The sequence below is a fragment of the Podarcis melisellensis genome (genome assembly GCF_964234715.1).
Source record: "Podarcis melisellensis genome assembly, chromosome: 1".
Classification (NCBI taxonomy): Eukaryota; Metazoa; Chordata; class Lepidosauria; order Squamata; family Lacertidae; genus Podarcis; species Podarcis melisellensis.
In genome coordinates, this window is record NC_138528.1 from 10,898,022 (window position 1) to 10,916,316 (window position 18,295).

General features: G+C 44.0%; 1 protein-coding gene across 1 annotated transcript in view; it reads left to right on the forward strand.

Annotated features, from left to right (window-relative positions):
• Window positions 1–18,295, forward strand: part of BRF1 (BRF1 general transcription factor IIIB subunit) — a gene marked incomplete at its 5' end in the record, with an annotated part of 195,682 nt that overhangs the window by 131,007 nt on the left and 46,380 nt on the right. The window contains 4 exons of the mRNA XM_081911507.1: window positions 7,704–7,765; window positions 8,833–8,914; window positions 11,155–11,210; window positions 16,630–16,886. Coding sequence (XP_081767633.1) covers window positions 7,704–7,765; window positions 8,833–8,914; window positions 11,155–11,210; window positions 16,630–16,886 — 457 coding nt within the window. The remainder of the gene's footprint in view (window positions 1–7,703; window positions 7,766–8,832; window positions 8,915–11,154; window positions 11,211–16,629; window positions 16,887–18,295) is intronic.

An 18,295-nucleotide genomic window follows, 5' to 3' on the forward strand; every position in this document is an offset into this window, starting at 1 on the left:
ATCATCTCTTTAATTCCTCCCATCATCCCTACCCGTTTTCAGCCAAGCCTGAAAAATTGTTCTGTGTAACTTGAAACCTTGCTTTCAACATTTGGAGTCATACTTTTATCAGGACAGCTGTCACCTCACATGCTCCATGTTATTCATCCTGTGGGACCTGCATACCTAGAAAGGACTCCCATCAGGAAATGTGATTTGCTGGTGTGATGGTGTCCCAGTTTTGCTAGAGCAGCTTTCCCCACCTAAGTACCCTCCTAACATCTTAGACTGCAACTCCCATCAGTTCCAGCCAGCCTGACCATGGACTTGTAGTCCAAACATCTGGAGGGCACCTGGTTTAGGAAGACTGGGCTGGAGTGTGACAAAGAGAGGCAGCTCAAAGATTGGTGCTACATCCTATCCTATCATGCCTGTGGGCAAAGGGCTTCATTTATAGATCCCTGCTAGGCAGAACTTACAGGTAGATATGTGCAGCTGTTGGGGAAATAATCGCTTGCAAGGGCAATCATAATTTAAAAAGCAAGGAGGGAGGGGAGCGTCACTCCTTCTCTACTCCAAATCATAACCACTTGTGGCTCCACACACATACACACAGAGAAAGAGAGAAAGAGACATAATGGAAGACATATTTGCCCCTATTATGAATATCTAGAACAATGCTTCCCCAAGTTGAGTCTCCAGCTGTTTTTGGACTACAAAACAGCTGGTAACCCAAATTTGGGAAACATTGATCTAGAACTATGTTTAATGTCTAGTTTCGTCATCTGCCCAGTGCTAGGGATATTGCTGTTGGTACAACAGAGTTCCCAGGTGCAGACATTTACCCCACTGCATATGGATGTATGAAAAGCTTTTAATGTTTGATGTTTCCATGTGTTCCTTTATACTTTGTTGGAAGCTGCCCAGAGTAGTTGGGGCAACCCAATCAGATGGGCAGAGTACAAGAAAAGAACATTCTTATTATTTCACTGGTAAGGTAGAAAATAAGGTGTTTGCTCCACAGACACCATTGGGGTTGATGTTAAATTCATTTTCTGCCTCTGGTAACCCCTCCCTCCTGTCACTGAGGGTCAAGCTTGCTGCTGTACGCATATCACCATCCCGTCCTCTGCATATGAGGAATCCATGCCATTTCTTGAATAGCAAGAGAAGGGTATTGGCTCATTTTACAGACTGACTAGTGGGGAGTGCCCAGCACTGCCTGGGACATTTAGGAAACCAAGAAGTATTGTAATCTTTAAGTGAGTTTGGACCAAAATAGGTGAAGTCACTCCAAAGTCACATTTTGGTCTGCCACCTCGATTCAAAATGGCACCCAGCTTGCGAACAATGAAGACGGCTGCCCCCACCTTGGGAACCTTCAGGAATTCCTCATCTGCATATGAAGAATCCATTCTGTTTCTTAAAGTGCAACGGAATGTTGGCAGTTAATTTTATAGACCGATAGTGGTTTGAGAATGGACAAGGGTGGTGAGGCAAATAGCTGTTCATCGTGCATTTGGTTTACGTTAGTGTTTGTGGCTTAGATCTCATGTTTGGTTTATGTCTTGGCATGAAAGTGCTTATTTATGAATAGCCCAATTGATTTTCCAAGGTTAAAATCCATAGTTTGGATCATGCAGTGGAAATCTACAACATTTCTGTTTCATTTGCAAACCCAATAATTATTGTTGCATTGAAGTTCTTGACATCTATGCTAAAGCGTTTTAAAAAATTAACCACCATGGAACCATACAGCACAAATCGTTTTTGTTTTATAGCATAGTACTTATTTAATAGCCTGGTTCAGTAAAATTGAAGTGTTCTTAACTGTACAGGCTTCAGAGGATTCCCTGCAATCCACTTAGTGGGTGGCTCTAAGGAAATCCTCTTATTTGGACATAGTTTTGTCCTTCTGTCAGAGAAATAAGAAATGTCCTTAAGGCTGTGATGTCATCAGCGCCTCTTTCAAATTATAATCTCAAATCAATGCATTCTTTTAAAGCTAAAGACAAAAAGTCACGACTTCTTCCACTGCAAGTAGCAGTATGCAATACTTAAGATGTAGGGCTCAGTCCAGCCCTCTTAAGCTTTCAGTGGGAGAGTTTTAAGCACACACACTCCTCCGGAATCAGTGGGGCTTAAATGGGCTTAACTTTGGCTGCGCCTTGCCTGTGGTCTGTGTCTGCCCCAGCACATCTCTCTTTAAATCTTTGGCAGCTGGTCACATGCTTATGAGCCTTGCATCGGGAACTCTTGTGCTCTTTGCAAATACGTTTTGTGCCAAGGTAACCCCAGATTCTGCACAAGAAGAAAGAGCTGGATTTTGCAACCTTCCCCATGCCCCTGCATTGCTGGTCTCCTCTGCCAGCACCTAACAAGGAAGATGAGGAGATTGCTTGAAGACTCTGGGTTGAGCTTTCATTTCCAGGTGGGGCTGAGCGTTTAGCCTTGTCAGGTGAAGGAGGCCTAAAAGGAGTGAGAGAGGATCATCTTCTGCTGCTGTTTCCATCAGAAAATGGGAGATCGCATTAGAGGCCACTGTGATACTTACTGCACAGGCCTCTGGGACAATTTTCCATTTCACAGTAGGAAAGCTTAGCTATGGAGGATGCCATTCTTGTGTGCCATCAGACAACGTTCCTACAGGGCAATGAATGATTGCCCTAGAGACTCATCACAAGGGCCTCTGGAATGGTCTTGTACCCCACACCTTCAATGCAAGCTAGCATTCCCAGTGTAGCTTCCTATAGGACTGGTGTATGGCAAGCAGTTCTCCTGTTGGGAAATTAGATGTGTCTCCGCATCTTCTTACGGTGTCAGTGTGCCCTCTGCAGAAAGGAAAACTTTGGCAGGTGCCCAGCCATGCCGCATATGATTAAGAGCTGTAAAACCGCTAGAAATCCATTTTTTAAAGGGCAGAGAATATAAAACCACAGAATCAATAGTGTTATCAAGTCCTAGTCTGGTGATAAAAAGCCAGAGAACTAATTCCCAGAGAAAACAGGTTTTCAGGGTGTACTCCTTCCCAGAGGTCATTCCAGAGCTTTGGTGCTGCTCCTTAGAAACCCTTGCTTTTTAGTTTTCTAATTTCTCTAGAAGGAGGGCTTCTGAGCAGAGCTTTAGATGAAGATCTGAATGGTCAACAGACAGGTAGAAATGTAGTTGTTCCAAACATAGTTTTACAAAGCCCAATCCATAAGCAACAGGTATGTGAAACTGCCCTTGCACTGAACTACACAACTGATCAATCTAAGGCAAGGTTATTGATTCCTGACTGTTACTAGCTCTCGAAGCTCTTTGGTGGAGGTCTTTCCTTGCCCTCCTCCTATCTGAAATTCTGACCACAGATACGAAGGGTTGAACCTAGCACTTTTTACAAGCAAAGCGTATGCTCCTGCGCTGAGCACCCCCTCCCCTTCTTTTGCAACCCTTGTGCTTATCTTCAGAAGGCCTGGGGCAGGGGGAGGGGGAGGTGGCGGCTGCAAAGGGCATGACAGGCGCTTTTAAGTTTCAGGACTGTAATTGACTTGGAGACTTGGACGAAAGCCGCAGAAGGTGCTAGTTATGCTGGAGAGATTAGAATGGGCAGGGAAGGTGGTGGTGGGTGCGCTTGTTGCTCCTTGCCCTTGTTTAACCATAAAGGCACTCTCTGATCTGCTTACAGAATTAATAGCCTAAAGCGTTACCTCCTTTAAAAATCCAGAAGCCTGTTTTTTACCTGTACCCTGCAGGCTTTGACTTCCTCTGGAAGGAAAAGAAGAAGAAGAAAGTCGAAACTTGCAAGGAACCACATCAAAACCATTCAGACCTGCTGTTTTAAGATCACGGGCCAAAGGGTGGTCACATCTGTGTTTATGGAATACGGCGTTTCAGACATTTTTTATTAAATATGAGAATATTGTTCAGAAACTCTTCGGAAAAGTTGAGCCGAAAGGGGGTGCCTCCCCCCCCCCCCGGCTGACAAAGAGCCAAGAGTCAGGAGCTCCTTTCTCTCTCTCTCTCTGCCTCTGGAGCAAGCTGTTTAATGGACAACAGATGGTCATGCTCAGCAGTTAGGGCAGTTCAGCTGGTTTCGGCAATGATTGCAGCAGAGTTTGCTGTGGTACATCAGAACAGCTGTTTTTCCTTTCTCAAATTTGAGCATTACAGTGGATGTTTATTTTATAACAAAACAGTTTTGTTTAGAGGGGACATAAAACCTGGGAGCTTGGATGCCCCGCGCGTTCTCAGCAAATCTTTGCACGTAATGAATGCCTGTCAGACAGTCTGAAGAGTGGCTATTTGCAAGCAGGACCAGGAGCCATCAATTACTCCCTATACATCTTCTCTCCGATATAAGTCATGCTTATTTCGGATCACTTCCTCTTAGATCCTTTTCCTGCAATTTGGCAGTTGGCAAATGACTTCTCTCTGCCTGCCACCGATGGAGGAAACAACTGGCACCAAATTCCAAAATTAGTTTAAAATTAAAGTGTTGACATAAAAACTGTTCCACAGCGCATGGAAATGGCCTAATTTTCAAACTGGCATATTAAGGATTTGTGTGCGTTTCAGGCACTTTCCCCTTTTCTGTTCTACAAAACGCTAAGAATAAATTTGGGAGGATTAGAGTAGGAAAATATACCCCAAAGCTCAAACCGGTTAAATTAACTTTTTTGTGTGTGGGGAGCGGGGATGAAGAAATGTAAATGACCCAAAAAAACTGAATTTAGTGCTGCAGAAAGCATTCCCTAATCAGCATATGGTTTGCCTATTAATTTTTGAATAATGACTTTAAACAAGAGTAGGCAGAAGGTTGCTAGTGGCCCCACTGGTAGGCCACCCTCTTCTGCCTGCTGGTTGCTGTGATTCCTGCATAGTATGTCAGATTAGGGGGACCTCGAACTGGTTCAATAAAGCACTTCTTTGTCCTTAAGTGAGAATTTATACTTAGGTAACTCTTGTATGAGTGAGCCCCACCATTCACTTTAGCAGAGGAGGCATCTTAGTGCACACACAGCCTCTCCCACACTTGAACTAATGGGTCTGATGAGCTGTACCCACGGGTACTAAAGGAGCATGCAGATGTAATCTCAGAGCCTCTCTCTGTAACCTTCGAGAATTCTTGGAGAAAAAGTGGACTGGAAGCAGGCAGTTTTTGTCCCCATCTTTAAAAAGTGGGGGAAAGTAGAAGACTCAGGTAGCTACTGATTGGTGAAAACTCTGATCCTAAACCTCCACAGCCTTGCGACTATACTCATTCATGAGAAAGTATTTGGGACTAAACCCCCAGGAGCAATCCGTACCTGCTGTCATGCAGGACATTTTCAGGCTAAGGAGTAAACCCTATACAAATCCAGAGTGCAGTCCCTAAGGCGGTTGAATGGCACCTTGTACACCTCCTTCCGGCAACTCCTGCAGCCAAGCTGGTGCCAAACGTATTGCTCTGCTTTCCTTTGGACCACATCAGTGAATCCAAGGGGGTGGGAAGATTTGGGCAGCCCAGGACCTCCATACACGCTGCCCAGTCTTGCACCCCGGGGAGGTCACTTCAGTGCTTCAAAGACAAGAGTGTGTAGAACGCTTGGCTAAGATGGGGGTTCATATCGCCACTTTCCAAAGTGAGTGACATTGGGCCAGTCACCCTCTCTTAGCCCAGCCTAGCTCTCAGGGGCATTGTGAAGCTGAAATGCAATTAAGAGAGAACTGTGTACGTCAGTGGAGGTACCATAGCTGGGAAGGAGCCATAGCTCATCATCATCAACCTTTTATTCGACCGTCAGTCAGAAAAAAGTACATTTGTCAATACACAGTTAAAACATCCAGGAAGATTTTAGAACTTAGCCAACACTAAAATGGGCTAAACAGATAGCCCCATATCAATACAGTCAATTATAGTCTTGCGACGCTTAAAAGCTAAAAAAAGAAATTTGGCCACCAAGGAAGGTATAGCTCTAGTGACATTATTCAGCAAGTGTAAAACCTGGTTTTCTCCAGGTAGGAAGCTAAAATGACATAGGAGTGGGTCTATAAAATTTTGTCTAAGCTCTGCATAAGAAGGGCAAGTCAAGAGAATGTGTTTGGTGGACTCAACCACACCCATGGCACAATGACAGGTTCTCTGGGCGTATGGTACTCCCCTGTACCTTCCCCACAATATTGCAGAGTCAAGGACATTTAATCTAGCCGCTGTAAGAAGTCTGCGATATTCCACATAGTGGATTTCTGCAAGGTAGGGGGCTGGTATGGTCTGATAAATCTGGTCCCCTAGGAACATCCCTGGTAAGAGCATGTGCTTTGTTTGCAGGATGTCCCAGGCTCAGTCCCTGGAATCTCTTCGTGTGCCTGAGACTCGGCAGCCACTGCCGGTCAGAATAGAAAGGACTGACTAAGATGGGCAATCTAACGCGGTATAAGGCAGCATCCTGTATTTCTCTGAACAATTTGGAGGAAGTGTGGGATACAAATGCAATAAACAAATGATGGGATGTTGCTATTCATTAGGCAGGTTGTCTGTCTTCATCTTCAGGGGAAACTAGTCAGGGGAATTGTCCCACTCCTTCGCTTCCCTGCATTTCCAATCAACTGCAGAAAAAGCATTGGGCAGAGGAATTCCTGCTCCTTAGCAGGATATTTTGGGCGAACAGTTCACCAAGCTATTGCGTGCACATTGCAGAAAGCTAGCACTTGGTAAGTGGGTATCTGAGCTCACTCAAAGTTGGTAAAAAGAAATAAATCTATGGGACTAGCTCTGCCTTCTGGGTTATACGGTCTCGGCGGCCACTCCCAGTCACCAGTCCAGCTGCCGCATTCTGGATTAGTTGTAGTTTCCGGGTCACCTTCAAAGGTAGCCCCACATGGAGCGCATTGCAGTAGTCCAAGCGGGAGATAACTAGAGCATGCACCACTCTGGCAAGACAGTCTGCGGGCAGGTAGTTCAATGCTTCTGAGAATTGGCAGTGTTGACCAGAGCTGCTTATGCCTGCTTCAATTCCAAGGATTGAGTGTTGTGGGTCTGTGTTTCCTCCCTGTAGTTGTAGGTCTGTAAGGGGAATAGGGGTCTCCTAACACCTCTCAGAGCCCTCAACAAACTACAGTTCCCAGGATGCTTTGTGGGAAGCCACAACTGTTTAAAGTGGGATGAGTGTGCTTTAAATTACAGTGCAGATTGGGCCTCAGTCAAGTGCTCCTTCTCAGCTGCTGTCCTCCTACCCAGGTATCTTACAACTGTGTCACACACATATGTATGTTCAGCAATACACAAAGCAGATGCTGCGATTGGGCTGCATTTGCGCTAGTATTTGCCAGTCACATGAGGCAGGGCAGCAGCTGTTCAAATGTTGCATGTCCTTGACTTGGAGGAATTTTAAAAGTTCCTAACCTCTGATTCCATCACTTTGTATTTAATTGAGTGTTTGCCATTGAATCATATTAGCGGTGATTCGCAAGGAGCCAAGGTGGGGACGGGGGCCAAGCCCTTTTGGTGTCTTCTCCTCTCTAATTAACTTCAGTGACAAATTGTGTTCACACAAGAAACAGCAACAATAGAAGAGTATCGTTAGGAAAACCTCATTTCTCCCCCTTTTTAATTTGGACGGGCCCCATCTTGTGAAAGATTGCTTTGTTAGCAAACCAGTTATCAGAAAGACCGCACTTCCGAGATGATTAAAGCCAGGGTTTGAATCGGAGTTGATTTGGAATGAATGCACACCCTAATTAAAATTTCTGTTGCTTCTATTTAGATGAAAATACTGGAGATGGTGAATTAGATCTAAGTGGAATTGACGACAGTGAAATAGATATGGTAAGAATGCTTCCTCTTTCTTACTCTGCCCCAGCCTCCAATAAAATTGTCTCTGCATGCAATATGCATTTTGTTTTACCGGGAATAAAAAATATCTGCTTTATTCTGCTGACGATGCATGCCATAATCGCTTAGATTATTATTTTAATTTTAAGTGGTGGTACCAGCACCAATAGCAAGAGATTAGAACAACAGTGATGAGAAACCCACACAATGTCAGGTGTAGATTACAGATACAGAGCACTGGCATAACATTTAGTGGTTGTCTGCAAGAATGACCAGATTTTTACAAAATCAAAATGCTTGTAGTGTGTTATCAAAATGATGTCACGAGAGGCAAACACTGTAGCTTTTTTTCTTTTTAAGGCATGCTATGGTTGGCTGTAGAGTCAGTGTTTCTCAAACTTGGGTCCCCAGCTGTTGTTGGACTACAACTCCCACCATCCCTAGCTAGCAAGACCAGTGGTCAAGGGTGATGGGAGTTGTAGTCCAACAACAGCTGAGGACCCAAGTTCGAGAAATGCTGCTAGGTGCTCAGGGATGAGGTACTTCCTTGTTGGTAGAGTGTTGCGCTTTAAATAGGTGTTGTGAAAGGAGGAGGGGTGGATTTAGACGGCTCTGTGGTACCCGCAAGAGTATCTCCTCCATACATACAACTGTAAATAGTTCATTTAATGAAAGTGGTGACTACAGTGCTGGTATCAGGGAGCCCCGAGGAGCTCTGATGCGTGTTGCCTCCTCCCTTCCCTCCCTTGGTCCTCTTTTCAAGATTGTCTACCCACTGGATCTCCTTTGGTGGCTTCTCCTTTCTCCACACCCCCAATCCTTCTTCACCTATCTCATTCTATAACCTGCCTCTCTGCTGCCTTGCTTCCCCTTCTGCTCTTTGCCACACCAATGCCTCTTTCTCTCCTCTCCGTCACGCGGAAGCCCCAGCCAGGTCAACGGAGGAGAGGTAGAAGCGAGGAGGTGATGGAGTGGGCAGCAGCTGATGGACAGAGTTCCTATGTCTGCTGCTGAAGAACACGAAAAACAAAACACTTACCTTTTCCCCTTTTGGTCCCTAGTATATACTTAATGATTCCGAAGCCAAAATAAAAGCAGAACTCTGGATGAGGGAGAATGCAGATTATCTGAAGGAACAAAAGGGTAAGCCAAATGAATGGAAGTCTCTTTCGGGTGAGTCATGTAGTGAAGTCTTGAGGCTGAAAACATTCAACTGTGATTAATCACTTCATTGTAGACCTAATTCTGTTGCCTTTCAACAGGGTTTCTAACAGTGCCTTAGCAACCAGCATGGTATAGTGCAGCCTTCCCCAACCTGATGCCCTCCAGATGTTTTGGACGACACCTCCCATCTGGTCTAGCCAGTCTAAAACATCTGGAGAACACCAGCTAGGGGGAGGTTGGTGTCGTCGATAGGGGATCCAGTTAGGACTGGGGAGGGGGAGAATCCCAATGCAGCTACAAAGCTTACTGGCTGATCTTGGGGGGTTGCTACTCTCTCATTGTCTAGCCTACCCCACAAGGGAGGATAAATATGTGGGGGTGCACCCTGTACCTTAAGCTCACAGGATGAAGGGCAGGATGAAAATGAAACCAACGCTGGTTTTGGCATATTGTGGCCTGACTAAGAGCGAGCTGCAAGCAAGCAAGATGATTTCAGATAAACTTATTTCCGGAGGGGTAGCTGTGTTAGGCTATTGCAGCAAAACCAACCAGTTGTTTGTAATATAATCATAGTGCCATGCTTTACATCCTTGATGATAGGGTTTCTGAGATAATAGTCCAGTCCAGATGCTGTGCTGAACTATTGGTTTTGCTTGCATGCATGAGCAGCAGTGCACTTGTGGCTCCCCCTCCTGTCTTCTCCTCTGGCACAACTAAGGGAAAGCTGTGCTAAGCATCCATTGTCTAAAACCACAGTTCCTTGTTCCATCCAAACTCAATGAACTCTAGTTAGCTTAAGCTCTATTTTGTTCAGATGAGTCAGGATTGGTGGACACTAAAAAAACCTGGGGTGAGTGGGGATGGGAAGGGTGGGGGGAAACAAGCCAGGATCAAATTGAGACTTAAGATCATGGGTTATTTTCAAAACATAGTTTAAACTAGCTAGAGTTCCCAAAGTTTGGAATGAGGAACTGTGTTTAGTTTAGAAACAGAAGCGAAAACTTCTGATCTTGTTTCATGGCTGCTCCAGAGGAGGGGTGGGATCATGCAAGCTTAAGGCACATGAATATTGTACTAAAACATAGTTTGGCATTGCATCTGAACTGGGCCAATGTATGCAAAAAGGCTTCAAGTCATATAAATATAAATTGCACTTGATCATTTGCTACATGTGTATTCCATCATTCCTCCAAGGAGCTTTGAGTAGTGTTTTAGCCTCACAACGACCCCGGCCCAAGTTAGGCTGGTAGAAAATTGTCTTTCTCAATACATCTCAAGGAGTTTCATAACTTCTTAGGGATTTGAACTTTGGTTCACCATCCCCTCCCAAATGCTGTAACCATTACATGACGTTTGACTCTTTGAAAGGAATTCCATGCAGAGCTTGACAGTTTGGTAGGGGGATTTATTAGACAACTGGTTTTCAAATCAGTTTCCCCCCTTTCTAACTTAAAGGCCCTCTAGGCCAGGGGTGGACAGGCAGAAGACTATGGTTTACCAGTCACGTTTCTCTAGTAGACCACTTAGTATTTTCTTGGTGCTGAACTAGGCCTTAATCTGATCCAACAAACACCTCTTACGTGCATTAGAAAGAGTGCAGTATCATGATAACCAAATGATTAGTTATGCCTTAACTCGTTCTTCACCAGCCTGGTGCTCTCCAGATGCTTTGTGCTGGCTGGGGCTGATGGGAGTTGTAGTCATGTTAGGAGAGGCGCCTTAACTTTAAAGAAACCCCAAACATGCACTCCTGCTTTACCAGCTTAGCATATACCAGTGGGTCACTTAGATTTTGGGTTGCTCTTTTTGTAAGTAGATAATGGAACATGAAGCCAGTCTTTCCCTGCTCTAAAGCAGAGTTCTCTGTGTGTACTTCAAAATTTCAACTGTGCAAAGTACTGTGAAATTCTGTGCGCACATATAAAATTATTTTATTCCATGATAATAATAATAATAATAATAATAATAATAATAATAATAATAATAATAATAATAATTTATTTATACCCCGCCCATCTGGCTGGGCTTCCCCAGCCACTCTAGGCAGCTTCCAACAGAATATTAAAATACAATAGTCTATTAAACATTAAAAGCTCCCCTAAACTCAGAATGACATACATGGGGTTCCCTTAGTTAAGTTGTCATGAAAACTACTCATAGTCTTCTATAATACTAGCCATACTTGTGCTTTCATACTACTTTTTTGTGTCCTCTTCCAGAAAAAGAAGCAAGGATAGCGAAAGAGAAGGAGCTTGGGATTTATAAAGAACATAAGGTAAATAAACGCTTTTGAATAAGCAGACTGAAAATGTACGTGGATAGACAATTTTAGTTCAGATTCACCATGCTCTTGGACCAGGCTGATTTAGAAAGCGTAGGGCAAACCAAAGATTAACTCAGAGAATCAGAGAATTGTAGAGTTGGAAGAGACCCCAAGAGTCATCTAGTCCAGCCCCTGCAATGCAGGAATCTCAGCTAAAGCATCCATGATAGATGGCCATCCAACCTCTGCTTAAAAGCCTCCAAGGAAGGAGAGTCCAGGACCTCCCAAGGGTGAACTTTCCACTGCTGAACAGCTCTTACTGTCAGAAAGTTCTTCCTGATGTTTGGTCGGAATCTCCTTTCTTGCAACTTGAAAGTTCTTCCTGATGTTGAGTCAGAATCTCCTTTCTTGTAACTCAAGAGCAGGAGAAAACAGCTTGTTTCCTCTTCCACGTGACAGCCCTTGAGATCTTTGTAAATGGCTATCATATCTCCTCTTATTGCCAGAAGAGCGATCTTCTTTAGTAAATCTAACCCTGCTTTGCAATAGGTTAAAAGGAAAAATCTTCCTTGACTTGGACTTGGACTTGACTTGGAAAAAACAACCCTGAGATGTAATATAAAAGCTTATATAAAGTCTGTTTTGTTAAAATTCATACAGTTGCTTTTCTTCTTCTTTTACCTTGTAGGAGTAAATATTTTTAAACCATCTTTTACTCAAACCTCCCTGATCATTAAAAAGAAAGAAAGTACAGTGGTGCCCGTTTTTCAATGCGCTTCGCAAGACGAATTTCCCTATGGGCTTGCTTCGCAAGACGAAAACGTCTTGCGAGTCTTGCGATTTTTTTTGCTCCCCCCCTTTTTTCTAAGCCGCTAAGCCACTAATAGCCTTTTAGCCGCTAAGCCGCTAAACCTTTAATAGCCGCTAATAGCGCTAATCCGCTAAGCCGCTAATAGGGTTGCTTTGCAAGACGAAAAAACCACTAGACGAAACGGATTATTTTCGTCTTGCGAGGCACCACTGTAATCCAAGCACTATTTTCTCCAATTTTTTGTTTTGTTTTATCTGAATACTGTAACATGTTTTCATCGTGGAGTTTTGTATAAAGGGAAATCTTTGGGAGGGCTTTTCAAGGATTATGTCTGCAGAGAGAATCCATCCACCACACTAAATATTTGTGTTGCCTTACTTCCTGTGCCTGGCATCAGGTGGAAGTGCTCAATTGTGAACCTCTTCATATCCTGGATTTGCTGAAGCTTCAGGGGTTGCTGTTGTTGTTGTTCTTGTTGCTGCCATCAAAACAGTTCTTACCTTGGCAGTAGCAGTGACAACACAACGTGGTCAAAACCTGATGGACTACATATAACACATGTCTCGGTTACTAGGCAAGAGGGCTATTTTTGAAGCAAAAAAAAATGTCGCCCAAGCAGTTGCCGGTGAACTGACATTCGATAGATAAGCTTTTGGGAAACATCTGAGACCCAGAAAAGCCTTCTTCTAATTAATTGATTGAAGTTGTACTGCTTTATAGTTCAAGAAATCTCAAAGCAGTTGACATCCCAACAAATGCTGATGTGCAGTAGAATATATAAAAATACAAATTCCACATTCCATAATAACAACATTCCACATTTTGAGGCAAAGGCAGCCACACCAGCCAGCACTCTTCGCTGCCCTCCTCTCTTTACAATGAATGGAAGGGTGAGCGTCCATTCAAGAGAGAGGCTGAGACAGTGCAGACAGGAACAGAGCAGGAAGTGCAAGCCGTCTTTTGTATATTGTGGATGTTTAGGGGAAAATTTACTGAGTCCTTCCTTAGCGGGCATGCTGACGAACCCTGGCATACAGGGCTTTTGCGGGTAAGAAAGCGTGTATCTCATTCCCCTATCTGCTTTACATATTTGTGGTTTTGCATATAGAGCAGGCTTCCTCAACCTCGGCCCTCCAGATGTTTTTGGCCGACAACTCCCATGATCCCTAGCTAGCAGGACCAGTGGTCAGGGATGGTGGGAACTGTAGTCTCAAAACATCTGGAGGGCTGAGTTTGAGGAAGCCTGATATAGAGGAAAGGGGGGGGGGTTTGCTTATTTGATATAACTCAGGCTTTGCATCCCAGCTTCACTTCCTGGCACTGCCTAAAAGGGATGGAAGAGACTCCTTTCTAAAACCCTGAGAGCTACTGCTTGTCAGTGCAGGTAGTACTGAGCTAAGTGGGCCAGTGGTCTGACTCAGAACAAGTCTGCTTCCTATGCTTCTATTGCTGCATTTAAATCGTCCTTAATTCCCCCATGACTGAGCAGCTTTTAGGTTTAATTCACTATGCGTCTAGCTGTCCTTGTTGCTTTGACTAGCGCACGCCATTTCTCAGAGGCTTGCATTAACCCAACCCCATTAACAGGCAGGTTTCCAACTCCATGTATTCCACTTGGCTGCCTTCACTGATCTGTGGAGTGGCAGTCCTGTGGGAACTCTCGAACACAGCTCTCTACTTTTACTTAAACTGCTGCTGTATCCCTTGAGCTTTTTGTTGTAATGCTACTTGGTATTTATGTTCAGTTCTGGCTTTCACTCAGTCTTTGTACCTACTTTTGCTGGTGGCGGGGCAATTTTAGTGAGAATGTGCTTCCTTAATATTTTATTTTTACTAAAACAAAACAAAACAAAAGCCATCCTCTGTGACTGGGGAAAAAAATCTAGACTTCAGCAATAAAGGACTTGCGTATTGTAGGGAATTTTCAGCAAGGAAAGCCTGGGGGAGGAATGTGTGATATTCCCCGTGTGGAAACCAGGAGCTGCAAGCTAAAAATATTATCACCCTTTAGCATAGGAAAGAGGCTGATAAAATGGAATATGACTGAAGGGAAATGAAAGCAGGTTGGAAAGAGCAACTCACAGCACGATCCTATCTATGCATGTCTCCAAAGTCATGTTGTCAGTCAGTCAGTCAGTCAGTTATATTTTGATTGTTCATAGCCAATGGCCCTACAAGAAGGCAATTCAAGAGTAAGCTAAATAGATAACGTTTTCAGAAATGCCAGTTGTCAAAAGTTAAAACCACAAAGTTATCTAAATTGTTTAAATTTTTAAAAAATCTATTTGGAGTTCAACGTTTTCAAGGAAACCAAGCCTTACGAGGAGTGCTTGAAGGAGCTGGATGTGTATAGCCCGGAAAAGAGGAGGCTGAGAGGAGATATATTAGCCATTTACAAATATCTCAAGGGCTGCCACATAGAAGAGGAAACAAGCTGTTTTCTCCTGCTCTGGAGGGTGGGACTCGAACCCATGACTTCAAGTTGCAAGAAAGGAGATTCCGACCAAACATCAGGAAGAACTTTCTGACAGTAAGAGCTGTTCAGCAGTGGAAAGATCACCCTTGGAAGGTTGTGGATTCTCCTTCCTTGGAAGTTTCTCATCAGAGGTTGGATGGCCATCTGTCATGGATGCTTTAGCTGAGATTCCTGCATTGCAGGGGGTTGGGCTAGATGACCATTGGGGGTCCCTTCCAACGCTGCGATTCTGCGATTCTAGAAGGCGCTATAGGTAGCAGACATGTCTATATCGGCTAGCAATAAAATGATTTAGAAAAAACATTTTCAATTGAATGGGATTTATTCCCAGGTAAATAAGGTACAGGATTGCAACCATTGTTTTCCTTTGCATGTAATGCCAGGAAGTCATCCGACAAATTCAACAGGCAGGAGCATTTAATATCTCCGCTTTCACACGCTGCGTGCAGTTGACCTGTTAAATGTTGTTCTATCAGATGCCGCTAATGCAGTTCAAAAAGGACCAGACAGGATTCATATGAATAGCAATTGATAGCAGGTTGTTGCTGTTGTTGTTGTGTGGGGCCAGTTTCCATGTAATGAGCAAGCACTGCACTCGTGCCCTTTCCCTTTCCTCGCATGTTCTGCTTTGATGAGTTGCTTCCGTGGAAACCACAGGTGGGCAATAGATGCTCGCTCGTTACTGCAAACCCAAGGCTGTACAAAGTATGCCCCTGGGAAAATAAATGAAATTGCTTTTGAGACAAGAAAGACATTACAGCTGAACGCATGAGGGGCCAATTCACACAACCAGTTAAAACTTTAGTAGCTCAGTTCAGCAGGTTCCCATGCATTATAAACATGGGGGAAACCCTCCCTTTGTGGTTGGATATGGCTCAGTATACAGACTACTAAGCAGAGGAATACTGGAAATTTTGGGCATACCCATGCAGTTCTGCAGGCATGTTGCTTCCAGTTTCTGCATTCCTTGTATGCATATGTTTGAAAGGACTGGGGAAATTGAGGATATCACGTGTGCACCTGGTTCATTTATTACTTTCAGTGTATGGCGGCTGAGAAATCTGCAGCCAACTATAACCCTATAATGCGTAGCATGTTCCTGCATTTGTTGTTGTTTTTATTTTGATTATGTGCTTTGTGGTTTTGTATTTTGATTTTATTCTGTGAACCGACCTGAGACCTGCGAGTATAGGGCGGTATATAAATTCAATAAATAATAAAATAGAATAAAATAGAAAGTGCAGACCAGCCCTATGTGGGGGTTTGTTGTGACTCCATTTGACCCTGCACTTAGTGCATCCAGCCACAATCTGTGGCCAGAAATAAATGTCACAGTAGCCACAGAGGTTTTCCCCAATAGTGGTGATTCTGTATTGAATCCCCTCCTCCTTCCATAATGTGCAGTTATGGAATATTGTGCTTCCCTGTACCACCAATGGTTATCATGAGTTAGCAGAGGGAACCTAGTGATGTGGTGAGATGTGCTTCTTTTGCTACACATTGCAGAAAGAGGAGGGAGAGCTGACATTTTAAAATTACTGTGTTGGAGATTATGTGTGCAATGTTTTACAAAGTGCAAAAGAACAAGTCCCTTCCTCAAGGAGCTTATAGTCTTAACTGCAGGGTGGCAATCCTGTAATCGCCATCCTATCTGGTTCTGGTCCCGGCCTAACTATTGGAACTCTCACCCATTTGCTTAATTGTGGTCAAAAGGCAGGAAAAAATAATCTGGACCTCAAAACAGAGGTGGCTATCCATCAGCAGGACTGATGTAGCTTTAATTCACCTAAAAGATCATGCAATTTTCTGGCTTCACCTGGCATTCATGGCTTCGCATGGTGGAGAAAGTACATTCTTTTTGAAATATTTGCTAGTTCCCATATGTGGTGGGCGTTTAGATAGTTATTCAAACAAGCATTGCAACCCAGCGTCCTTAAGGGGCCAAAAATAATAGAGGATCTTCAATGAGCTCCACTATTCAGGATTTGGATCCTTTGCAGTGTGCCGATGCAACTGTGCCACCTATCAGTTCCTCTCTCAGCCAGCTGCCACCTGAGCAGCGATGATTAAACTGCAGCCCATTTTCAGCCTCAGTAAAATTATTCCGATTGCCCCCTAAAATTGCTGTTTATGTTTTAATTAAGCCCAAGAAGTCTGCAAAGAAGCGGGAGCTGATCCAGGCCAGCACAGCGGGAGAGGCAATTGAAAAGATGTTGGAACAGAAGAAGATTTCAAGTAAAATTAATTATAACGTGTTAAGGGACCTCAACAGCAAAGGAGGTAGCTCACCAAAGAAAGATGATGACAGCACTGATGACAGCAGCAACACCAAGAAACTGTCAAGAAGAAAATCTCTGGCGGCTCGGAATGTGGCCAACTCCGTAAACAGTGTGGGGAAAAGGTAGCACAATTCTTCATTTAAATCCTTTTCTCTTCAGTGAATGGTGCATCTATAGATTGTTAACAGTTCTCTGACACTCAGGTAGTGTTGGGGCTTTCACTTTTAGTTCAGCGTGTGGGGCCAGAATGAATCATCCTCCACAGGCCACATGTTGGCTGGCAGGTTCATTGTGGCTTAATCACCATTATGTGAAGGTACCAGTCAGCCCTCAGTAACAAACTTTGCTTCCTAGAATTCTCTTAATTCTTTTCTGTTCTTCCCTCCCCCCGCCCTAAAGATCAGATTTTGTGTTAGCTGACGTGAAAAGCTTGCTGAAGCCTTCCCCACCCCCACCACATTTTTTCATGTTGATTTTAAAAAAATAATGGTTCTTGTCTTGCTGTGACAGTTTGCAGTAGCGTGATTTAGTTCTTTGTTTGAATTTTATTCCAAAATTTGGTTGCTAATTACTGCCTCGGATACAAAGCTTCCTAGAAAACATATATATATATCTGTAGGTTGCATATTCCTAAAATATGAGGGGGGAGGTTTATTGTGGAAGTGGGCACAATATTCAAATTTGGTTGCATCTTCTGCATTTAAAATATATGTGCCTATTCAGCTGCCTTAACTCCTCCTCGGGTCTCTGCTGTCTATAAAATAAATGTCGGAGTTTGGAGATGATTTTGTTTATAGCTATTTCTTCCTGGCCAGCTTATGCTTTAAAGAGGCCAAGTTAGTTGGCCCTGCAGCTTACCTTGGAGCATCTAGATGATGCCAGGTGATCTCTCAGAAGAACTTATTACCCCTGGTAAGGAATCTGTTGCAAGACATGCTTTCCCCGAGGCTGATGTCTTCCCATCTGCCCGTTTCCCATCCTCATTAAAGCTCAGCTATGAGTGCCTTCCTCTTTGGGGCAGGGCTATTTCGTAAATGGATGCAAATGGGCAGCGCGATGCAAAGTGACAGCTATAGCTGCAGGGGAACAGAGGATACTGCTGGCGCGGGATTTGCACCGGCACTGGGCTTCCAGGGCTGCTCTGACACCTTCCAACTCCTGCGTAATGAGCTGTCAGCAGCTCGAAATAAACCCCATGCCCCACACAGCTGCGCTGCACATGAGAACAGGGCAGATGTAATTTAGCACCACCAGTGGCGACTGCCACGCTAGCTGGGAGGCTCAAATCTAGTTTGAGTTTTCAATAAGAATGGCTGTACTGGGCCAGCCCAATGGCTGTGCCGGCTCAGTATTCCGACTACCAAGAGGCATTTCACATAGTTGTGCAGACATCAAGATAATGATTATCTAATTAAACACCCACATCTGATAGTCGGAGGCGAGGTTGTCAAAGAGCCCGCTGGAAGTAAATCACACCCGTTCAAAGTTGGAGTTAACTCTTTATTAGCCAAAACACGATACCCAGAGACTT